The sequence below is a fragment of the Mesoplodon bidens genome (assembly GCF_964165515.1).
Source record: "Mesoplodon bidens genome assembly, chromosome: 11".
NCBI lineage: Eukaryota > Metazoa > Chordata > Mammalia > Artiodactyla > Ziphiidae > Mesoplodon > Mesoplodon bidens.
In genome coordinates this window covers 65,755,488-65,773,355 of record NC_138167.1, presented here as the reverse complement: position 1 = coordinate 65,773,355, position 17,868 = coordinate 65,755,488, and the positions used below count along the sequence as shown (strand labels likewise).

At 53.6% G+C, this 17,868-nt stretch overlaps 1 protein-coding gene across 7 annotated transcripts in view; it reads left to right on the top strand.

Moving 5' to 3' along the window:
* Positions 1-17,868, top strand: part of SGSM3 (small G protein signaling modulator 3) — a 35,015-nt gene that overhangs the window by 16,875 nt on the left and 272 nt on the right. The window contains exons 1-21 of one of the 7 annotated variants that reach the window (XM_081248104.1): positions 5,416-5,774; positions 8,427-8,545; positions 9,070-9,155; positions 9,601-9,667; positions 11,730-11,926; positions 12,000-12,107; positions 12,904-13,050; positions 13,276-13,471; positions 13,828-13,973; positions 14,238-14,462; positions 14,803-14,857; positions 15,006-15,133; positions 15,229-15,387; positions 15,527-15,581; positions 15,767-15,816; positions 15,989-16,141; positions 16,284-16,354; positions 16,502-16,550; positions 16,627-16,712; positions 17,451-17,573; positions 17,661-17,721. In XM_081248104.1, coding sequence (XP_081104230.1) covers positions 8,539-8,545; positions 9,070-9,155; positions 9,601-9,667; positions 11,730-11,926; positions 12,000-12,107; positions 12,904-13,050; positions 13,276-13,471; positions 13,828-13,973; positions 14,238-14,462; positions 14,803-14,857; positions 15,006-15,133; positions 15,229-15,387; positions 15,527-15,581; positions 15,767-15,816; positions 15,989-16,141; positions 16,284-16,354; positions 16,502-16,550; positions 16,627-16,712; positions 17,451-17,573; positions 17,661-17,721 — 2,169 coding nt within the window. In that variant the 5' untranslated portion in view covers positions 5,416-5,774; positions 8,427-8,538. Of the gene's footprint in view, positions 1-5,415; positions 5,775-8,426; positions 8,546-9,069; positions 9,156-9,600; positions 9,668-11,729; positions 11,927-11,999; positions 12,108-12,903; positions 13,051-13,275; positions 13,472-13,827; positions 13,974-14,237; positions 14,463-14,802; positions 14,858-15,005; positions 15,134-15,228; positions 15,388-15,526; positions 15,582-15,766; positions 15,817-15,988; positions 16,142-16,283; positions 16,355-16,501; positions 16,551-16,626; positions 16,713-17,450; positions 17,574-17,660; positions 17,722-17,868 lie in introns of those variants that run through there. The other 6 variants (XM_081248107.1, XM_081248105.1, XM_081248106.1 and 3 more) reach the window with 6 other exon arrangements.

Genomic DNA, 17,868 nt, shown 5'->3' with positions numbered 1-17,868 from the left:
ATATTGTCTCACAGTTTTGGAGGCCAGAAATCTGAAATCAAGGTGTCGGCAAGGCCATGCTCACTCTGAAACCTGTAGGGGAGGATCCTTCCTTGCTTCTTCCAGCTTCTAGTAGCCCCAGGCGTTCCTTGGCTTATTGCACCATAATTCCAGTCTGTGCTTCACATGATGTTCTCCCTGTCTCTTCATATTTTCTCTCTATATATATCTGTGTCCAAATTTCCCCTTTTTATAAGGACACGAGTCATAATGGATTAGGGCTTACCTTAACGAGGTCGTCTTAAGTTGATTAAATCAGCAAAGACCCATTCTCCAAATAAGGTCACATTCTGAGGTACTGAGGGTTGGGACTTCAACATATCTTTTTTGGGGGACACAATTCATAACATTAATTGACCATACGTATGGGTCTATTTCTGGATTACCTATTCTGTTCCATTGATCTGTATGTCTTTCCTTTTGCCGGTGTCACCTGTACTGCATGTAGCTTTATAGTAAGTATTGAAATCAGGAAGTGTGAATTCTCCAACTTTCTGCTTTCAAAATTATTTTGAGTATTTTGATTTCTTTGCCTATCCATTTAAATTTTAGAATCAGCTTGTCAGTTTCTGCAAGATATCCTACTGGGATTTGTTTTGTTTTGTTTTGTTTTGAGTATAGCTGCTTTACACTGCTGTGTCAGTTCCTGCTGTACAGCATAGTGAATCAGGCATACGTGTACATATATCCCCTCTTTTTTGGATTTGCTTCCCATTTAGCTCACCACAGAGCACTAGGTAGAGTTCCCTGTGCTATACAGTAGGTTCTCATTAGTTACCTATTTTATATATAGTAGTGTATATATGTCAGCCCCAGTCTCCCAATTCATCCCATGCTCCCCTTTCCCCTTTGGTATCAATAAATTTGTTGTCTATGTCTGTGTCTCTATTTCTGCTTTGCAAATAAGATCATCTATACCATTTTTCTAGATACCACATATATGCGTTAATATACCTTATTTGTTTTTCTCTTTCTGACTTAACTTCTCTCTGTATGACTCCTACTGGGATTTTGATTGGAATTATGTTGAATCCTTTCCTTGTTCCCAATCTTAGGGGGAAAGCATTCAGTCATTTATCATTAAGTATGATGTTAACTGTAGGATTTTTGTAGATGCCTTTTATTAGGTTAAGGAAGCTTCCTCTATTTCTAGATCACTGAGAGTTTTTATCAGGAATGGATGTTGACTTTTGCCAAATGCTTCTTTTGCATCTATTGAGATAATCATATAGTTTTTCTTCTTCAGTCTGTTGATATACTGAATTACATTGATTGATTTTTAAAATATTGAACAAGTCTTGCATTCCCAAGATAAATCCCACTTGGTCATGATGGTATTGTTTTTATGTATTGTAGAATTTATTGGCAAAAGTTGTTCATAATATTCTCTTATTATACGTTTAATGCCTCCAGGATCTGTAGTAATGTATCCTCTTCCATTCCTGATAATATTGGTAATCTGTGTCCTCTCGTTTTTCCTGTTCAGTCTGATCAGATGTTTGATTTTATTGATATCTAAAGGAACAGATTTTGGTTTCATTGATTTTTCTCTCTTTTTTTTGTTTTCCATTTTATTGATTTCTGTTATCTTTGTTGTTTATTGCTTTTTTTTCTTCTGCATACTTTGGACTAAATTTACCAATAAATTCAACAACTTGGATAGTGGACAGATTCCTTGAAAGTACACAAACTATCAAAGCTCACTCAGGGGACTTCCCTGGTGGCGCAGTGGTTCAGAATCCGCCTGCCAATGCAGGGGACATGGATTCGAGCCCCAGTCCGGGAAGATCCCACATGCCACGGAGCCACTAAGCCCGTGCGCCACAACTACTGAGTCTGTGCTCTAGAGCCCGCGAGCCACAGCTACTGAAGCCCACGCACCTAGAGCCCGTGCTCTGCAAATAGAGAAGCCACCACAGTGAGAAGCCTGCCCACCTCAACGAAGAGTAGACCCCGCTCGCTGCAACTAGAGAAAGCCTGCACGCAGCAACAAAGACCCAATGCAGCCAAAAATAAATAAATAAATTTATTTTAAAGAAAAAGCTCACTCAGGAGGAATAAAGATAATCTGAATATCCTTATCTCTATGAAAGAAATTATAGTTGAAAATCTTTCCATGAAGGAAACTCCAGGTACAGGAGACTTCATTGGTGATTTCCTTTCAACATTTAAGGAAGAAATAATACCAGTTTCTACACAGACTCTTCCTGAAAACGGAAGAGGGGGGACTACTTCCCAAATCATTCTATAAAGCAGATATCATCCCGATACCAAACCTGAAAAAGGTGTTATTAGGAAAGAAAACTACAACCAAACATCCTTCATGAACATAGATGAAAAAATTCTTAACAGAGTTTGGGCAAATTGCATTCCACAGTTTCTGAAAAGGAAAATACATCACAATGACTCGGTAGGGTGAGCTTCAGGTATTATTCCTTGTGTTGCTTGCAGGTGCTCTCTTCCCAACCTTGGGTAGCTTCCTCACACACGCGCTCTGACCAGTATTCACATGAAGATTTGGGGGTGCTCTCTGCAGATTTCTGGAGCTCTCTGTGCAAGTCTCTGCTCCACAACTTCAGCCTGCTTTGGCCACATCTAGCTCTCAACTCGGCTCCTGTGCCCTCCTGGGTGCCCAGTCCTGGCTGCCCAGTCCTGGCTGCAGACTCTCTCCAGGCGGGAGCGGGCCATCACAGGACTCAGCTCAATTGTTTTCTCTTTCTCAGGCTTCACTGTCCTGTGCTGCCTGTCATCCAGTGTTTGAAAACCATCGTTTCGTGTATCTTTCTGGCTTTTTAGTTGTTCAGGTTGGGAAAGTAAATCCAGTCCGTGTAACTCCATCTTGGCCAAAAGCGGAAGTCCATAACTGGAATATGAAATGATTAAATCACATTTTATTGTGTCAGTATACCCAGATTTGATTAATTCCCCTAATGTTTGACATGTAAATTGTCCTCATGTTTTTGTTGTATAGATGATGCTGAAGTAGACCTGTTCATGTACATACCTTTTCGCGTCTATTGAACTATTTCCTTAAGATAAGTTTCCAGGGGCTTCCCTGGTGGCGCAGTGGTTGAGAGTCCGCCTGCCGATGCAGGGGACACAGGTTCGTGCCCCGGTCTGGGAAGATCCCACATGCCGCAGAGCGGCTAGGCCCGTGAGCCATGGCTGCTGAGCCTGCGCGTCCGGAGCCTGTGCTCTGCAAGGGGAGAGGCCACAACAGTGAGAGGCCCGCCTACCGCAAAAAAAAAAAAAAAAAAAAAAAAAAAAAAAAGATATGTTTCCAGGAGAATAGTTACTGGATCAAAAGGCATTTTAAAAATTTACATGCTTAAAGATGACAGTCTTTTAATCTGCCTCCAGTATATTTCTTGTTTTTCAAAAGTTTCTGCCTCTCAGTACCCCTGTGACAACAGTAGGGCCGCCAGTGACGTGGCTGCTTTAGCCAGCTCCCAGATGGCTGCTTTCAGGAAGGTTTCCATAGCGACCGGAGGCTGGAAAAACCTGCCTGCCCAGATTAGCAATACCATTTCTGGCTCCTGTTGGGAACTTGGGGACTAGGGGGTAGTTGGTAAGAGAAATGGCATATACGTATTATTGCAGAGACTCACTAAACTATATCCAGATCTGACCGTTTCTCACTGTCCCCATGGTAGCAAAGCCAACATCATTCCTACTGCGTCACCCCCTCCTGCCCTGCAGTCTTCTCTGTACAGCAGCCAGAGAGAGCTTTGAAATCCTAAATCAGATTCAGGTTTGCCTCTGCTCAGAACCTTCCTGTAAGGAGAATAAGTTCCAGTTCTGTACTGCACTGCAAGGCCCTCCTGAGCCGGCTGCGCCTCCCACTGTGCTTCCTCCTCCTCCCCAGCTGCTGCTCCTGCTACCTGGATCTTCCTTCCCTCAGGAGCCACAGGACTTGGTCTCCCACTTCCTTTTGTTTGGGTCTTTGCTTGGATGTCACCTTTTCCTCAAAGAGCTTTTCCTGACCACGTTAGCTACATGGCTCCTCTCTTCTGACTCTCCTATACCTTCATACGGCTTTATTTTCCTCAGAGCACTGTAGTTAGCACCATCTAACACAGCTGTTTTTATGTTCGTTGTCTAATTCTCTGCTGTGATGTCATGGCTGGGACTTTGGCTTTTCACTGTTGTGTCTCAACCCTTAGAACCATGTGTGTTCATGGCGGTGCTCAGTAACCATTGAATGAATGAGTGAGGGGGGCAGGCCAAGGCTGGGAAGGGGAGCTGCGGACTGACAACTGTCTTCCCAGCCCCCTCAGTCCTCCACAGCCAGAGACAGCTCCTTTCTTCCACTTACAGACAACGCCTGCTTCCTCCACACTTTCTCTGCCCTTCTGGAAGAAACAGCCAAATCACTACCTCTGAGGCGTCAATCCCAGCTGGCACGTGTTACACTGAACCGTGCGAAGTTGTCGTTTTTACAGGTTGTAATGGCTGGATATCAGCAGTATCATATGGCCTTGAGTAAACCTCAGTGTAGAGGGACCAGATATTCACAGTAACTTTCTGGAAATTTTGAGGACTCCTGCTAATTGCCTGATGCTTCCTGAGCACTTGCTGTGTGTCAGTGTGCTGGGCTCTTTGCGTTCTCACTTCATCCTCATAACCACTGTGAGACGTAGGTACCGTTACTCCAGTCTATGGAGAAGAAAACTGAGCCTCAAAGAGGTGACGTGAACGTGCCCAAGGTTATAAGAAGGGGGGAGCCGCAGAGCCGGGATTTGAATCCACATCTGTCTGACTGGAGAGGTCTTCACTTCGCCGTCCGGCCTCCGCACAAAGGTGGCAGAGGATGAGCTCGGAAGCCTTGCCCTCCTGACGCTGGTGCCACAGCAGTGTGCCTACCCAGGGCTCCAGGCCGGCGGTGGCCTGACCGAGCACGGGGTTATTTCCTGGCACTGTCAAGCTGGTGGCCAAGTGACATCATCTCCCCAGTTGGAGGTAGGGGGAGCATGGTGGTGCAGGGGGCACAGTTATCAGGGTCCATTTGGGAGACTGTACGTGCATCTCTTCTAGGCTTGTTTTCTCATGTGTGAGGACCAGAGATAGTCTGCTTCAGATTATGCTGTGAGGACTGAACGATGACATGATTTTAAGAACTTCTAGCTCAGTCCCTTTAATGTTAAAATACTTGCTCCATCCAGCACAGAATTCTGATTCAAACCAGGCCCTGCATACCTGTTATACTGAAGGAAGACATTACGTTTTCCTCACGCAGAACAGACAGACAAGTCTAGGATGGCTGGCCCATTAGGGAAGCGGGTTCTGCCATCTGTTTCTCAGCAAGGCTTGTCTGGAAGCAAGAGGGCTCCCTCCCAGCTGGGCATCAAAGCCTCCACAATGGGCATTTAGCCCAAATGTGGCCCAGTCAGGGTGTGTCTGGGGGCAGGAGTAGAGGTTGGTGACCCAGCTGAGCTGCCCTTGGGACAAGCTGTTTGGCCCCAGATTTGCAAGTGTGTCTTTAAAGAGAACTGGGATTTTTTTCACGTGCCCATTTTTCAACATTCGCTGGAGTCAAGGGTCCATAGGGTAATGTTTTCTCACGGTGCCCTCGGAGTGGCTCTTTGATTTTCCTGTTTTGTTTCTTTCTCACTCACCTGACCCTTCTCATTTACCCCGAATTCCCAACAGCAGACAGCACACAGGAGACGAGGCCAACAGCTGTCAACTCTGAGCTCCCGTCACCTGAAAAATGGCCAAAGGAGGTCTAGGCCTAGGTGAATATGATTCCAAAACCTAGAAGACAACTTGTCCTAAAATATTTCACCCACATCTCCGTTGTTACCTTCCATTTATGTTACCTTCCTTTGATTTCACAGTTAGAAGTAAAAGCCTTCATGTTCAGAAAAAGGCTGAGAAAGCCACCCCTCAAACTGCATTTCTGTTGAAGCTCGGGTGGGTGATAATCGGCTCTGGCCTGTTCTAATAGGAGCAGAGGCTAGAGATAGGAAGTCAGAGGGAGCCCAGGTGCTGACGCCTCAGTTGATGGCTTATTTAATTTTTTTAAATTGAGATATAATTCACATGCTACAAAGTTCGCTATTTTTAAAGTGTATAATTCAGTGGTTTGAGTATTTCATACTGTTGTGTAACTATCACCACTCTCCAATTCCAGAACACTTTTCACCTCTGCAAATAGAAACCCTGTACCCATTAGCAGTCACTGTGCCTTCCCCTCTCCTCCAGACCTTGGCAGTCACTAAGCTACTTTCTGTGTCTAGGGATTTGCCTCTTCTGGACGTTTCATTTAAATAGAATCATACAGTATTCATCCTCTTGTGACTGGCATCTTTAACTAAGCATAATATTCTTAAGGTTCACCTGTGTTATTAGCACTTCATTCCTTTTATAGCTGAATAATATTCCATTGTATGGATATTCTGTGCATTTCATATATCCCTTCATCGGTTCTTGGACATATGCGTTGTTTCTGCTTTTTTGGTTATGATGAGTAATTCTGCTGTGAACATCCAAGTACAAGTTTCTGTGTGGACACTTGCTTTCATTTCTTGTGGGTAAATAACTAGGAGCAGAATTCCCGGGTCATGTGGTAACTCTGTGTTTCACCTTTTTTTTTTTTTTTTTTTTGCGGTATGCGGGCCTCTCACTGTTGTGGCCTCTCCCGTTGTGGAGCACAGGCTCCGTACGTGCAGGCTCAGTGGCCATGGCTCACGGGCCCAGCCACTCCGCGGCATGTGGGATCTTCCCGGACTGGGGCACGAACCCGCGTCCCCTGCATCAGCAGGCCGACTCTCAACCACTGCGCCACCAGGGAAGCCCTGTGTTTCACCTTTTGAGGAGTTGTCAGAGTACTTTCCACAGCAGCCACCACTTTACATTCCCACTAGTAGAGTAGGAGGCTTCCAATTTCACCACATCCTCACCAGCACTAACTGTTGTCTTTTTTTTTTTTTGATTTTGAAGATAAGTTTTAACGGCAGGTGCCTACTGCTGTAGGACAAACAGGAGCTATGTGCCTAAGTGTATTCATCCCATATGGCCAAACACTGCTCTTAAGACTTTTGTCTCCAGGGACTTCCCTGGTGGCGCAGTGGTTAAGACTCTGCCTACCAATGCGGGGGACACGGGTTCGAGCCCTGGTCTGGGAAGATTCCACATGCCATGGAGCAACTAAGCCTGTGCACCACAACTACTGAGCTTGTGCTGTAGAGCCCGCGAGCCACAACTACTGAGCCCATGTGCCTAGAACCTGTACTCTGCAACAAGAGAAGCCACTGCAATGAGAAGCCCGCGCACCACAACAAAGAGTAGCCCCTGCTCACCACAACTAGAGAAAAGCCTGCGGGCAGCAACGAAGACACAACGCAGCCAAAAATAAATAAATAAAATAAAATATTTTTTTAAAAAAGACTTTTGTCTCCAGTATGCCATCCTCTTGGGTGTGAAGTGGAATCTCATTGTGGTTTTGCTGTGCATTTCCCTGATGACTAATGATGTCGAGCATCTTTTTACCTGCTCATTGGCCATTTACGTCTCTTCTTTGGAGAAATGTCTATTTAAGTCTTATGCCCATTTTTATTTATTTCTTTTTAGTATTTATTTATTTATTTTGGCTGCTCTGGATCTTAGTTGTGGCACACGGGATCTTTTAGCTGTGGCATGAGGACTTCTTAGTTGTGGCATGCGGGGTCTAGTTCCCTGACCAGGGATCGAACCCAGGCCCCGTGCATTGGGAGTGTGGGGTCTTAACCACTGGACCACCAGAGAAGTCCCCTTATGCCAGTTTTTAAATTGGGCTGTTTGTCTTTTTAATTGTTGAGTCATTTTTTAAGAGGACAAAAAAAGGAGGGAGGCAGGGGTTAAACAGTGACGTGAGAGACTTAGATGGCAATTTCCTAGTTCCCCAGCTGTGAGGTGCTGGAAGGTGTGGTCGAGCAGACTGGTGGATGAAGTGGAAACGTCGGTGTCGGGTGAGTGGAGGTACTGACTCAGAAGTGTTGTACCTAAGAGATTCCTCAAAAATTCTGGCTCAGGAACCTATTCATGGAAGTTTTGGTGGTGGCTGGTTTTTGTTTTCTTTTTTAAGAAACATTTGCCTGAGTACAGAGCATCAGGAAGCCTGTCTGTGTGATCCTCTCCTTCCTTAGTAGTATGGGAACAGAGCAGACCCTCCTCTTGGCTCACAGAGCTGTTGGAGAACAATAGTTTTGTAGCTTCTTCAGAGTGTATGCTCTCGGATGAAATATTCAGAATAGGAGGCTTTTTCTTTCAAGTGTGACTTTTCCCTGTCAAACAGTGGCCAGGATTTACCTCCCCACCACCTCTGGGCCAGCAAATCAGAGTCGGGTAGAAAGGACTCCCAGGAGAGGGGCTGCGTTAAATGACTTTCCTCTTTGCACTCCTACCAGGGCAAATGTTTCTGGACCAGATGAAGCTTGAGGAGCCTTCCAGCTGTAAGATATTAGGATAGGAAACTCCCGAGTCTGGATCTACAGAAGACTTGCCTGTCCTCTCCACACAATGTCAGGTGGGAGGCAGGGGCCTGGCTTGGACATGGGGCGACAGGCTCTCCAGGGGGAAGGGGGTCTTATCCAGGAGGACACCCCAGTGGGAGGGAAGCAGGCTTGTTTTCCACGGACCTTCGAGGGTCACGTGGACCGTCCAGGTAAGAGGTCGAAGAAGGAAGAAGGCTTCTGATGGGCATCTGGGAGAGTTACTGCAACTCTCTTCTCAGTTTCCCTGAATCCCTGTCCTCTCCTTCCAGCGTGAAAATCCTCTCTCACAGGTGGAGGGAGAGGCAAGGAGATGAAGTCTGGTTATGTCTTGTAACACACTGCTGGCTTCCTTTTCCTTCCTCCAGAAAGTTGCACTTTGCTAGGTTTCTCCCCTCCCCCATCCATCCCACTCTAGATGGTCCAGTCCTTTAATGCTGGCACTCTGGGGGGTGGGACGGCGGGGAGAGGAAGGGAGAGGGGGTGTCTCAACTTGAATTTTCCCCCTGAATGCTCTGCATTTTCTTCATCTCCTATTCCTGGTCCTCCTTGGTTTTAGGAAGCCACATACCTTCTGCCAGTGGCCCCTTCTCAGCCCTGACTCCTAGCATGTGGCCCCAGGAGATCCTGGCCAAGTGCATACAGGTACAGCAGTCAGCCAGTGGGTGCCAGTGGCTCTGCTCCCACGCTGGGGCACGCAAGGGGACCCACCGCCCGCTGCAGGCATCCTGGGAGGGGGGCCACTCCCCCGTATTCACACAGGGTCAGAAGCCTCCATCAGAGACAGCATCTTAGCTCCACGTTCCCTGTGAATCGGGCATTAGGTTGGGGAACAAGTATGGCACTCTGCTCTCAGTATTATGGGGACACAGAAATGCACAAAACATGTTTCTTGCCTTGATTTTATCTTTGACCTCTGAGGAAAACAAGGAAAACTCTGGGAGAATTCAAGAGGGTCGTGGCCCCCGGAGCTGAGTGATGACCCCAGAAGCTTCAGGGAAGGGTGGCCTTTGGTCTGAGTCAGGGAGGCTAGGAGGCATGGCAGCAGCGCATGCAGCCCCAGGCTGACTCTTCCTACTCCTGGGTCTAGAAGGAAGAGGCAGTGGAGCAACCAGAGTTCTGCTATGATGAGTTCGGCTTCCGCGTGGACAAGGAAGGTGAGACAGCCCCTCGGGTGTAATCTCTCCACTGTCCTTGGGGAGGACCAGCTCCAGTGACTGATTACACTGCTCTGGCCTCGGGCTCTAGACGTTTTACTCAGATGTTCCAGAATTAGGGACAGAGCCACATCTGACGGTGATGCTGTTATAAGTATCTGGAATCCTTTGGGGTGGTTTTTTTTTGCCTCGTTGTGTAGCTTGCGGGATCTTAGTTCTCCAACCAGGGATTGAACCCACGCCCTTGGCAGTGAAAGCACCGACTCCTAACTGCTGGACCACCAGGAAATTCCCTGGGTTTTTTTTTAAGATTAATTTTATTGATCTTCATATGATACTAAAAGCAATAATGTTCATTATAGAGAATTTTAAAAGTACATCAAGATATAAAGATTAAAACAAATTAACCCATTATCCTACAACCTGAAGATAACTGCTGACATTTCAATGTATTTTTTTCCTGGCTTTGTGTGTATCCATATGTAACTTTTCTTAACTAAGATGATATCATATACATGTTTTTATATTGCTCTTATATCTCTTAACATTATTCCATGAGCATTTTTTCTGTCAGTTAAGACCTCTTTAAAGCATGTTTTTCAGTAGCTGTGTTCTATCCTTGTAATTATAATGGATTTGTCATTTTTTTTAAATTTAAAAAAAAATTTATTTATTTTTGGCTGCATTGGGTCTTCGTTGCTGTACGAGGGCTTCTCATTGCGGTGGCTTCTCTTGTTGCAGAGCACGGGCTCTAGGCGCACGGGCTTCAGTAGTTGTGGCGCGCGGGCTTCAGTAGTTGTGGTGCATAGGCTTAGTTACTCCGTGGCATGTGTGATCTTTCCTAGACCAGGGTTCGAACCCCATGTCCCCTGCATTGGTAGGCGGATTCTTAACCACTGTGCCACCAGGGAAGTCCCTGTCATTATATTTTTATAACCATTCTTCTGTAAGTCGGCCCCTAGGCCATTTTCCATTATTTTCTACTGTAAAGACACCTGCTGTTGCCGAGTGGGCTGCTGGAAAGCTGTCTGCCAGAACCCAGGGTAGCCTTTCACCAACCAGACGTTAACTGACTGACTGAGACCATTCATCTTCAGGTCACTCATATCCCCAGTTCTGATGAGTCTTCCTTGTTCTCTAGTTTGCAGGCAGACATTCAGAAGGTAAAAGCTGGGCCTGAGAGGAGCACAGGGAACTTTCTAGGATGATGGAAATATTCTGTATCTTGATGGGGACGGCGTTCAGTGTTTAGACATTTGTTTATTGATACTCAACAAAGTGTACACTTAAAGTTTGTGCACTTTATGTGAATTCACTGAAGGTGAGGTTTCAGAAAGTGGAGGCCAAGGGCATGGCTTTAGGATGAGTAAGGATGAGGCTCTGTGGGGTGGCCCCGCCCCACTGTGCATCCCCAGTGCCTCGAACAGAACCAGAGGTGGTCTTGGCCTCGTGAGTTCCCAGGCAGTAAACAAACAAACAAATGTATGCTGGGGGCAAGAAGAGGCTGGGAGAGGAGGGGAGGTGGGAGACGTTTGAACAGAGACTGGGAGGAAGTGAGGCAGTGAGTGTGACCAGGAAGGGGAATAACAGGTGCAGAGGCCCTGAGGCGAGTGGATTTGTGGGAAAGAGCTGGGGTGGAGGGAGCAGGGCGCGAGTTGGGCGCTGTGTCTGGTGACAGGCTCTGAGCTGTGACAGGGCTGTGAGCAGCCTCTAGGGAGGCAGGGCAGGACTAGGCGGCCGGTGAGGAGGCTGTCGCTCTAACCCAGACGAGAGATGGTGGCTTGGACTAGGGCCGTAGTTGGAGGGGCGAGAGGGCCGAGGTTCTGCCTGTGCTCTGAAGAGGAGGGGCCTGAGCACCTGGTGGGGGGCGGCCTCGCCGATCTGGTTTGGGGGTGAAAGCGAAGAGTTCGCGCTGGCTGTTTGGGGTGCCACGGGAGATGTTTGGAAAGCTGGCCCTGGCTTTCGGCAGTGAGATCTGGGCGGCAGACCCAGAGCCCAGTCCTCTGCTCTCGGGGCACAGGCGGCAGAGGCGGCAGGGGTTGCTCTCCCTCCTCCCTCACAGGCGCAGACGGCGCCCCCCGCCCAGGCCAGCTGCTGGAGGACCCCCCCCAGAGGCTGCGCTGGCAGGCCCACCTGGAGTTCACCCACAACCACGACGTGGGGGACCTCACCTGGGACAAGATTGCCATCTCCCTGCCCCGCTCGGAGAAGCTCCGTTCCCTGGTGCTGGCCGGGGTGCCCCACAGCATGAGGCCGCAGGTGAGGCAGGGCCCGCGGGGGCTGCGGGCTTCAGGGGCCCCCTGGGGACTGAGTGCCGTGCTCCCCCCATCAGCTGTGGATGCGGCTCTCCGGGGCCCTGCAGAAAAAGAGGAACTCTGAGCTGTCCTACCGAGAGATCGTGAAGGACAGCGCCAACGACGAGACCGTTGCTGCCAAGCAGGTGGGGCCCTGTCTGGGGGGGCGGGGGGCCAGGGGGAGGCCCTTCGGGGGGGCCCGGGAGAGCTCGGCAGCCGTGAGGCAGCCCTGGGCAGTCCTTGCACCTACAGACGTGTGCCTGGAGCCAGCCAGATTCCTCCTGGTCCCTCCGTGGCGGGGGGGCCCAGGCGGGGCGGGGCGTGGGGGGAGGGATTGTCAAAAAGGCCACCGGACCGGTGCACATTAGGATCCCCTGGAGATTTTTTTTTATGTTTTATTTATTCATTTATTTATTTTGGCTGTGTCGGGACTTTGTTACAGCACATGGGATCTTTGGTTGCAGCACGCAGGCTTTTCTCTAGTTGTGGCGTGCGGGCTCAGTTGCCCCGCGGCATGTAGGATCTTAGTTCCCCGAACAGGGATCGAACCCACGTCCCCTGAATTGGAAGGCGGATTCTTAACCACTGGACCACCAGGGAAGTCCCTCCCCTGGAGGTTTTAAATACAGGTTTCCAGGCTTCATTCCAGAGATTCTCATTCCACGGCTGTGGCTTGAGGCCCGGGAATCTGTAATTTTATGTTTAGAGGCTCCCCCTTGGATCACGTGGCACCAGCTGCACACCAGCTGGGCTCTAATCCTGAAGGGAGGAGGGTGACTTTGACCCGGAGCCTGAGGAATCCCCATTCCTGGGAGAGAAGCCAACCTGAGGTTTGCCCCACACAGGGGCCCCCGGCCTCCTTCCCGGGGGTCCCGGTGTCAGGGGTTTGGAGGCTGTGCGCCTGCTCTGCACCTCACAGGCTCTTGTGGGCGGGGCTGCCAGCAGATCGAGAAGGACCTGCTGCGCACCATGCCCAGCAACGCTTGCTTCGCCCACGGGAGCAGCGTGGGTGTCCCCCGCCTGCGCAGGGTGCTCCGAGCGCTGGCCTGGCTCTACCCGGAGATCGGCTACTGCCAGGGCACGGGCATGGTGAGCACAGCCTGGGACGGGGGCAGTAGGCCTGGAGGAGGGGGTGGAGGGGGTTTTCCCAAGCAGGGAGGGGTTCCGAGCCTGAGGCCGGCACGCGGTCTGTGGTGTGACCCCCCCGCCCCCGCCCAGAGGCTGCTTGTTCTAACTGGTCACCCCCGAGGGGGTGCCTCTTCTAATTTGCACGGACACCTGGGCAGAGGCCCCTTACCCCCCTGCCCCGGCCAGGTGGCTGCCTGCCTCCTGCTGTTCCTGGAGGAGGAGGACGCCTTCTGGATGATGTGCACCATCATCGAGGACCTGCTCCCCGCCTCCTACTTCAGCACCACCCTGCTGGGCGTCCAGACCGACCAGCGGCTCCTGCGCCACCTCATCGTCCAGTACCTGCCTCGGCTGGACAGGCTGCTCCAGGAGCATGACATCGGTAAGGGCCCGAGCCCACTGCTGTTCTGAGGTCAAGGGGTCCCGAGCTCTGGCTCAGGTGCTGCAGATCTGAGGCCTCAGGACCCAGCTGAGGACCGGGCAGCACTGGCAGCTCAGGAGAAGGAAAGGAGCTCGTCTGACAACAGCCACTCGCGCTTCCTTTGCTCTCTTGTTCTCTGACGGTCCCTGACGCCCCGCCTCCTCTCTGCCGTGGAGCAGGCATGGCCTCTTGCTGCTTTGGGAGATTCGCTCCACGTCCTCCATGGCTTGTGAGCCTGGGGGATGCCCCTCCTCTCTGGCGGTTCCGCACCGGCCGTCCCTGGTCCCAGCTTCAGGGCCTCTGGTTTGTGTCCACAGAGCTGTCCCTCATCACACTGCACTGGTTCCTCACGGCCTTTGCCAGTGTGGTGCACATCAGGCTGCTGCTGCGCCTCTGGGACCTGTTTTTCTACGAGGGCTCCCTGGTGCTGTTCCAGACCACGCTGGGCATGCTGCGCCTCAAGGTGAAGGCCGGAGCCCCGGGTGCCAGATGCAGCTGTCCTGGCAGCCGCCTCGGGGTCTGTCATCCCTCCACCTCTGCTCCAGTCCGGGCCTCAGTGTCATGTGGCCTGAGCCCTGGCCTCCCTGGAGACGCCCTGGGGAGGAGGGAGGTCTCTTGGGGCAGGGCCTCCTTGTGCTCAGCTGGACCATCCAGGGAAGTCACACATGCCTGAGGCCGCTGATTGGGGTCAGCCAGGCAGTGACAGCGCCCCCCTTGCATGGCCCAGGAGGAGGAGCTGATCCAGTCGGAGAATTCGGCCTCCATCTTCAACACGCTGTCGGACATACCGTCGCAGATGGAGGACGCGGACCTGCTGCTGGGGGAGGCCATGCGGCTGGCGGGCTCCCTCACTGACGTGGCCGTGGAGAGCCAGCGCCGCAAGCACCTGGCCTACCTCCTAGCCGACCAGGGCCAGCTCCTGGGCGCCAGCCCCACCGCCAGCCTGTCTCAGGTGGGCCCGTGAGGGAGGAGGCCCCAGCTCACCACTGTCCCCTCCAGCTCAGCACCCAGGGCCCGGCCTGGCCAGACCACAGCTGTGCAGGGACCCACCACCTTGTCATTGGTGCATCTCTGCCGGGACCCGCCTAGATAGACCCAGATTTGAACTGACGATATGTTTCTGAGACTCAGAGCCGGCCTCAGAGGCCATGTCAGGAGGCGGCACGAGTGAGATGCCGGCCGGGCCTCTGCACAGAAGGGCTCTGCTCACCGTCCCCAGTGCTGGGGCGCCATCCACTTGGCTGGGCGCCGGGTGCCTGGGGCCACCGCCGACCTGATTTCCCCGCCTGCAGGTTGTCCGCCGCAGGACCCAGCGGAGGAAGTCTGGCATCACGTCGCTGCTCTTTGGTGAGAACTCCACGCGGGTGACCAAGCGCTGGGCTGGGCTCCGAGAGCCGGGCATCTGGCCTCACACCCCGTGTGGACTCTGCACTTCCCTGGAGTCGGGACAGGGCCGGGCTGGGCCACGGCCACCATTGCTCTCTGGGCCTCGCAGGGGAGGATGACCTGGAGGCGCTCAAGGCCAAGAACATCAAGCAGACGGAGCTGGTGGCCGACCTCCGGGAAGCCATCCTGCGCGTGGCACGCCACTTCCAGTGCACAGACCCCAAGAACTGCAGTGTGGTGAGCCTCAGGTCCCGGGCTGTGCACACAGCTCAAGCAGGGGCCCTAGCCCTGTTCCGAGCGGCCCCTCGCGGTGGGCTTTTCTGCCCCCACAGCAGGAGCTGAGCCCGGACTACAGCATGGAGAGCCACCAGAGGGACCACGAGAACTACGTGGCATGCTCGCGCGGCCACCCACGCCGGGCCAAGGCCCTGCTGGACTTCGAGCGCCACGATGATGACGAGCTGGGCTTCCGCAAGAACGACATCATTACGGTGAGCGGGGAGTGGACGCCTTCGTCCCGCCAGCCCCGGGGCCACGGGCGGGTTGGCCGAGCCCTCACATGGCCAGAGCTCCCAGCCAAGGACGAAGCCAGGCAACTGGAGCTGTGCTTCCCGCTCTTTTCCTCCGCAGATCATCTCCCAGAAGGACGAGCACTGCTGGGTGGGGGAGCTGAATGGCTTGAGAGGTGAGGCCTCCGTCTGGTCCCGTCTGCGCTGGGCGAGGGGAAGGCGGGCCTGGCTGGGAAGCTGCAGCAGGCACTGGGTTTGCTCAGACGGTGGCGTCCGTCGCTCCCGTGTGTCCTCAGCCCTGTTGCAGGGAGCATCAGGACACCAGGCCGCCCGCTGCTCACGGGCCCTGCTTCTCCCACAGGCTGGTTTCCAGCAAAGTTCGTGGAAGTCCTGGACGAGCGGAGCAAGGAGGTGAGGGTGCGCACGAGGCAGGCCCGTCCCCGGAGCCGCTGCTGCCTCTGCCCCGCGAGGCCTGCACCCTCCCTGCAGGGCCTGCGTCCCAAGCGCGTGTGGCTTGTGGCAGTGGCTGTGAGGACAGGGAGGGGCTGGCTGGGGCGTCTCAGACCCCGCCCTCCACCCTCAGTATTCCATCGCGGGGGACGATTCTGTGACAGAGGGGGTCACGGACCTCGTGCGAGGGACCCTCTGCCCGGCCCTGAAGGCCCTGTTTGAACATGGACTGAAGAAGCCTTCCCTGCTTGGGGGCGCCTGCCACCCCTGGCTGTTCATCGAGGAGGTGAGTCAGTCCTTTTCCCTGAGCCCCTGTGCCCTGCAGAGCTGGTGGCAGGAGCTGGTGGGGTGGTGACCTGAACTCAGTTGGACTCTGTGGCTTTGACCTGGTACCTACCCCGTTGCCCGACGCTCACCCTGCCCCCCAGGCGGCGGGCCGGGAGGTCGAGAGAGACTTCGACTCGGTGTATTCGCGCCTAGTGCTGTGTAAGACATACAGGTAACCCTGCCCTGGTCTCGGTGTCCTCCTGGCAGGGTCATCCTCCTGGCAGGGTCACCCGGCAGCCTGGGGCTGGGGGTGGAGGAGGGAGAGGGAGTGGCCTGAGCCCACCAGGGCAGTGCTGGCAGCTTTGGTCCCCCCTTTCAGGTTGGATGAAGATGGCAAAGTCCTGACCCCAGAGGAGCTGCTCTACCGGGTAAGCAGGGCCGTGGGCGGGACAGGCCTTCAGGGTTGGGAGCTGGAGACACCTGAGTGACAGCTGTGCCCTCCAGGCTGTGCAGTCTGTTAACGTGACGCATGACGCTGCACACGCACAAATGGATGTCAAGCTCCGCTCCCTCATCTGCGTGGGGCTCAAGTGAGTGTCTGCACCGCTGCTGAGTGGGGGCCGCGGGGGGGGTGCCTGAGCTGGGCAGATGGAGGTGAAAGACGGCCAGGGTGGCTCCCGAAGCCCTTCTTCCAGCGTGAGACCAGCCAGTGCTTGGGGCGGGGGGCTGGCGCTCGGGTTTTGGGGAGCACAGATTTCAGCAAGGTGAGCAGTGAAGGCTCACCAGGGATGCGGCTGCAAACAAGGGAGGGGCGCCTGCCGGGGGGGTTGCAGGCTTGTGCGAGGCTCGGACCTTGGCCAGGCTGAGGGCGGTGTTTCTGCACTTGCCACGCAGCAGAGGGGCGGCCTCCAGGCTGCCCTGACCTGGAGTGGTGGGGCAGGGGTCCCCGAGACCTGCTCGGAACACGCTGTGGGCCCACCGGCCAGCGAGCGGGCTTGTTGCTCCCTGGCTGACCGGCGGGACTGAGGCCCCAGGGCCTGGGTTGGCGGTGGCCGAGTCTCAGACACAGGACCGAGGGGAGTGGGGGCCACAGGGACCTTGGGCCCCTGGGCACGTCTCCCCACGCAGGGGAGCCAGAGTGGCTGAGAGGGAAGGAGGCAGGGTCAACTGTGTAGGCCACCAAGCGGAGGGAGGTTGGGGGTGCAGATGGAGGGGCCCTGGAGTAGGGGTGGCCCAGCGTGGTGGGTGTGGGAGGGCAGAGCCCCGCCTACGGTCCTCAGGACCCCTCTGCCTGGAGCCGCCCCCGACCCTGCCCTGCCTGTGGCCAGTGAGCAGGTCCTGCACCTGTGGCTGGAGGTGCTCTGCTCCAGTCTGCCCACCGTGGAGAAGTGGTACCAGCCCTGGTCCTTCCTGCGCAGCCCCGGCTGGGTCCAGATCAAGTGCGAGCTGCGGTGAGGAGGCCTGGCCCCGGGGGTGGGCCGAGGGGCGGGCCGAGCCCCCTGCGGCCGCTGACAGCCTCCCTCTCCCTCTGCCTCCAGCGTCCTCTGCTGCTTCGCCTTTAGCCTCTCCCAAGACTGGGAACTTCCTGCAAAGAGAGAGGTGGGTGGTCGGGTCCTGCCTTCCCCGGGAGGGATGGTGGATGGGGCAGTGTGGGTGTTCGTGCTGGCGGGTCCCCCCCCAGACGCGTGGGTGCTGAGCCAGGCCTCGGGGGGGCCCTGAGTGCCGGTGTCGCCTGTGAGGACCACT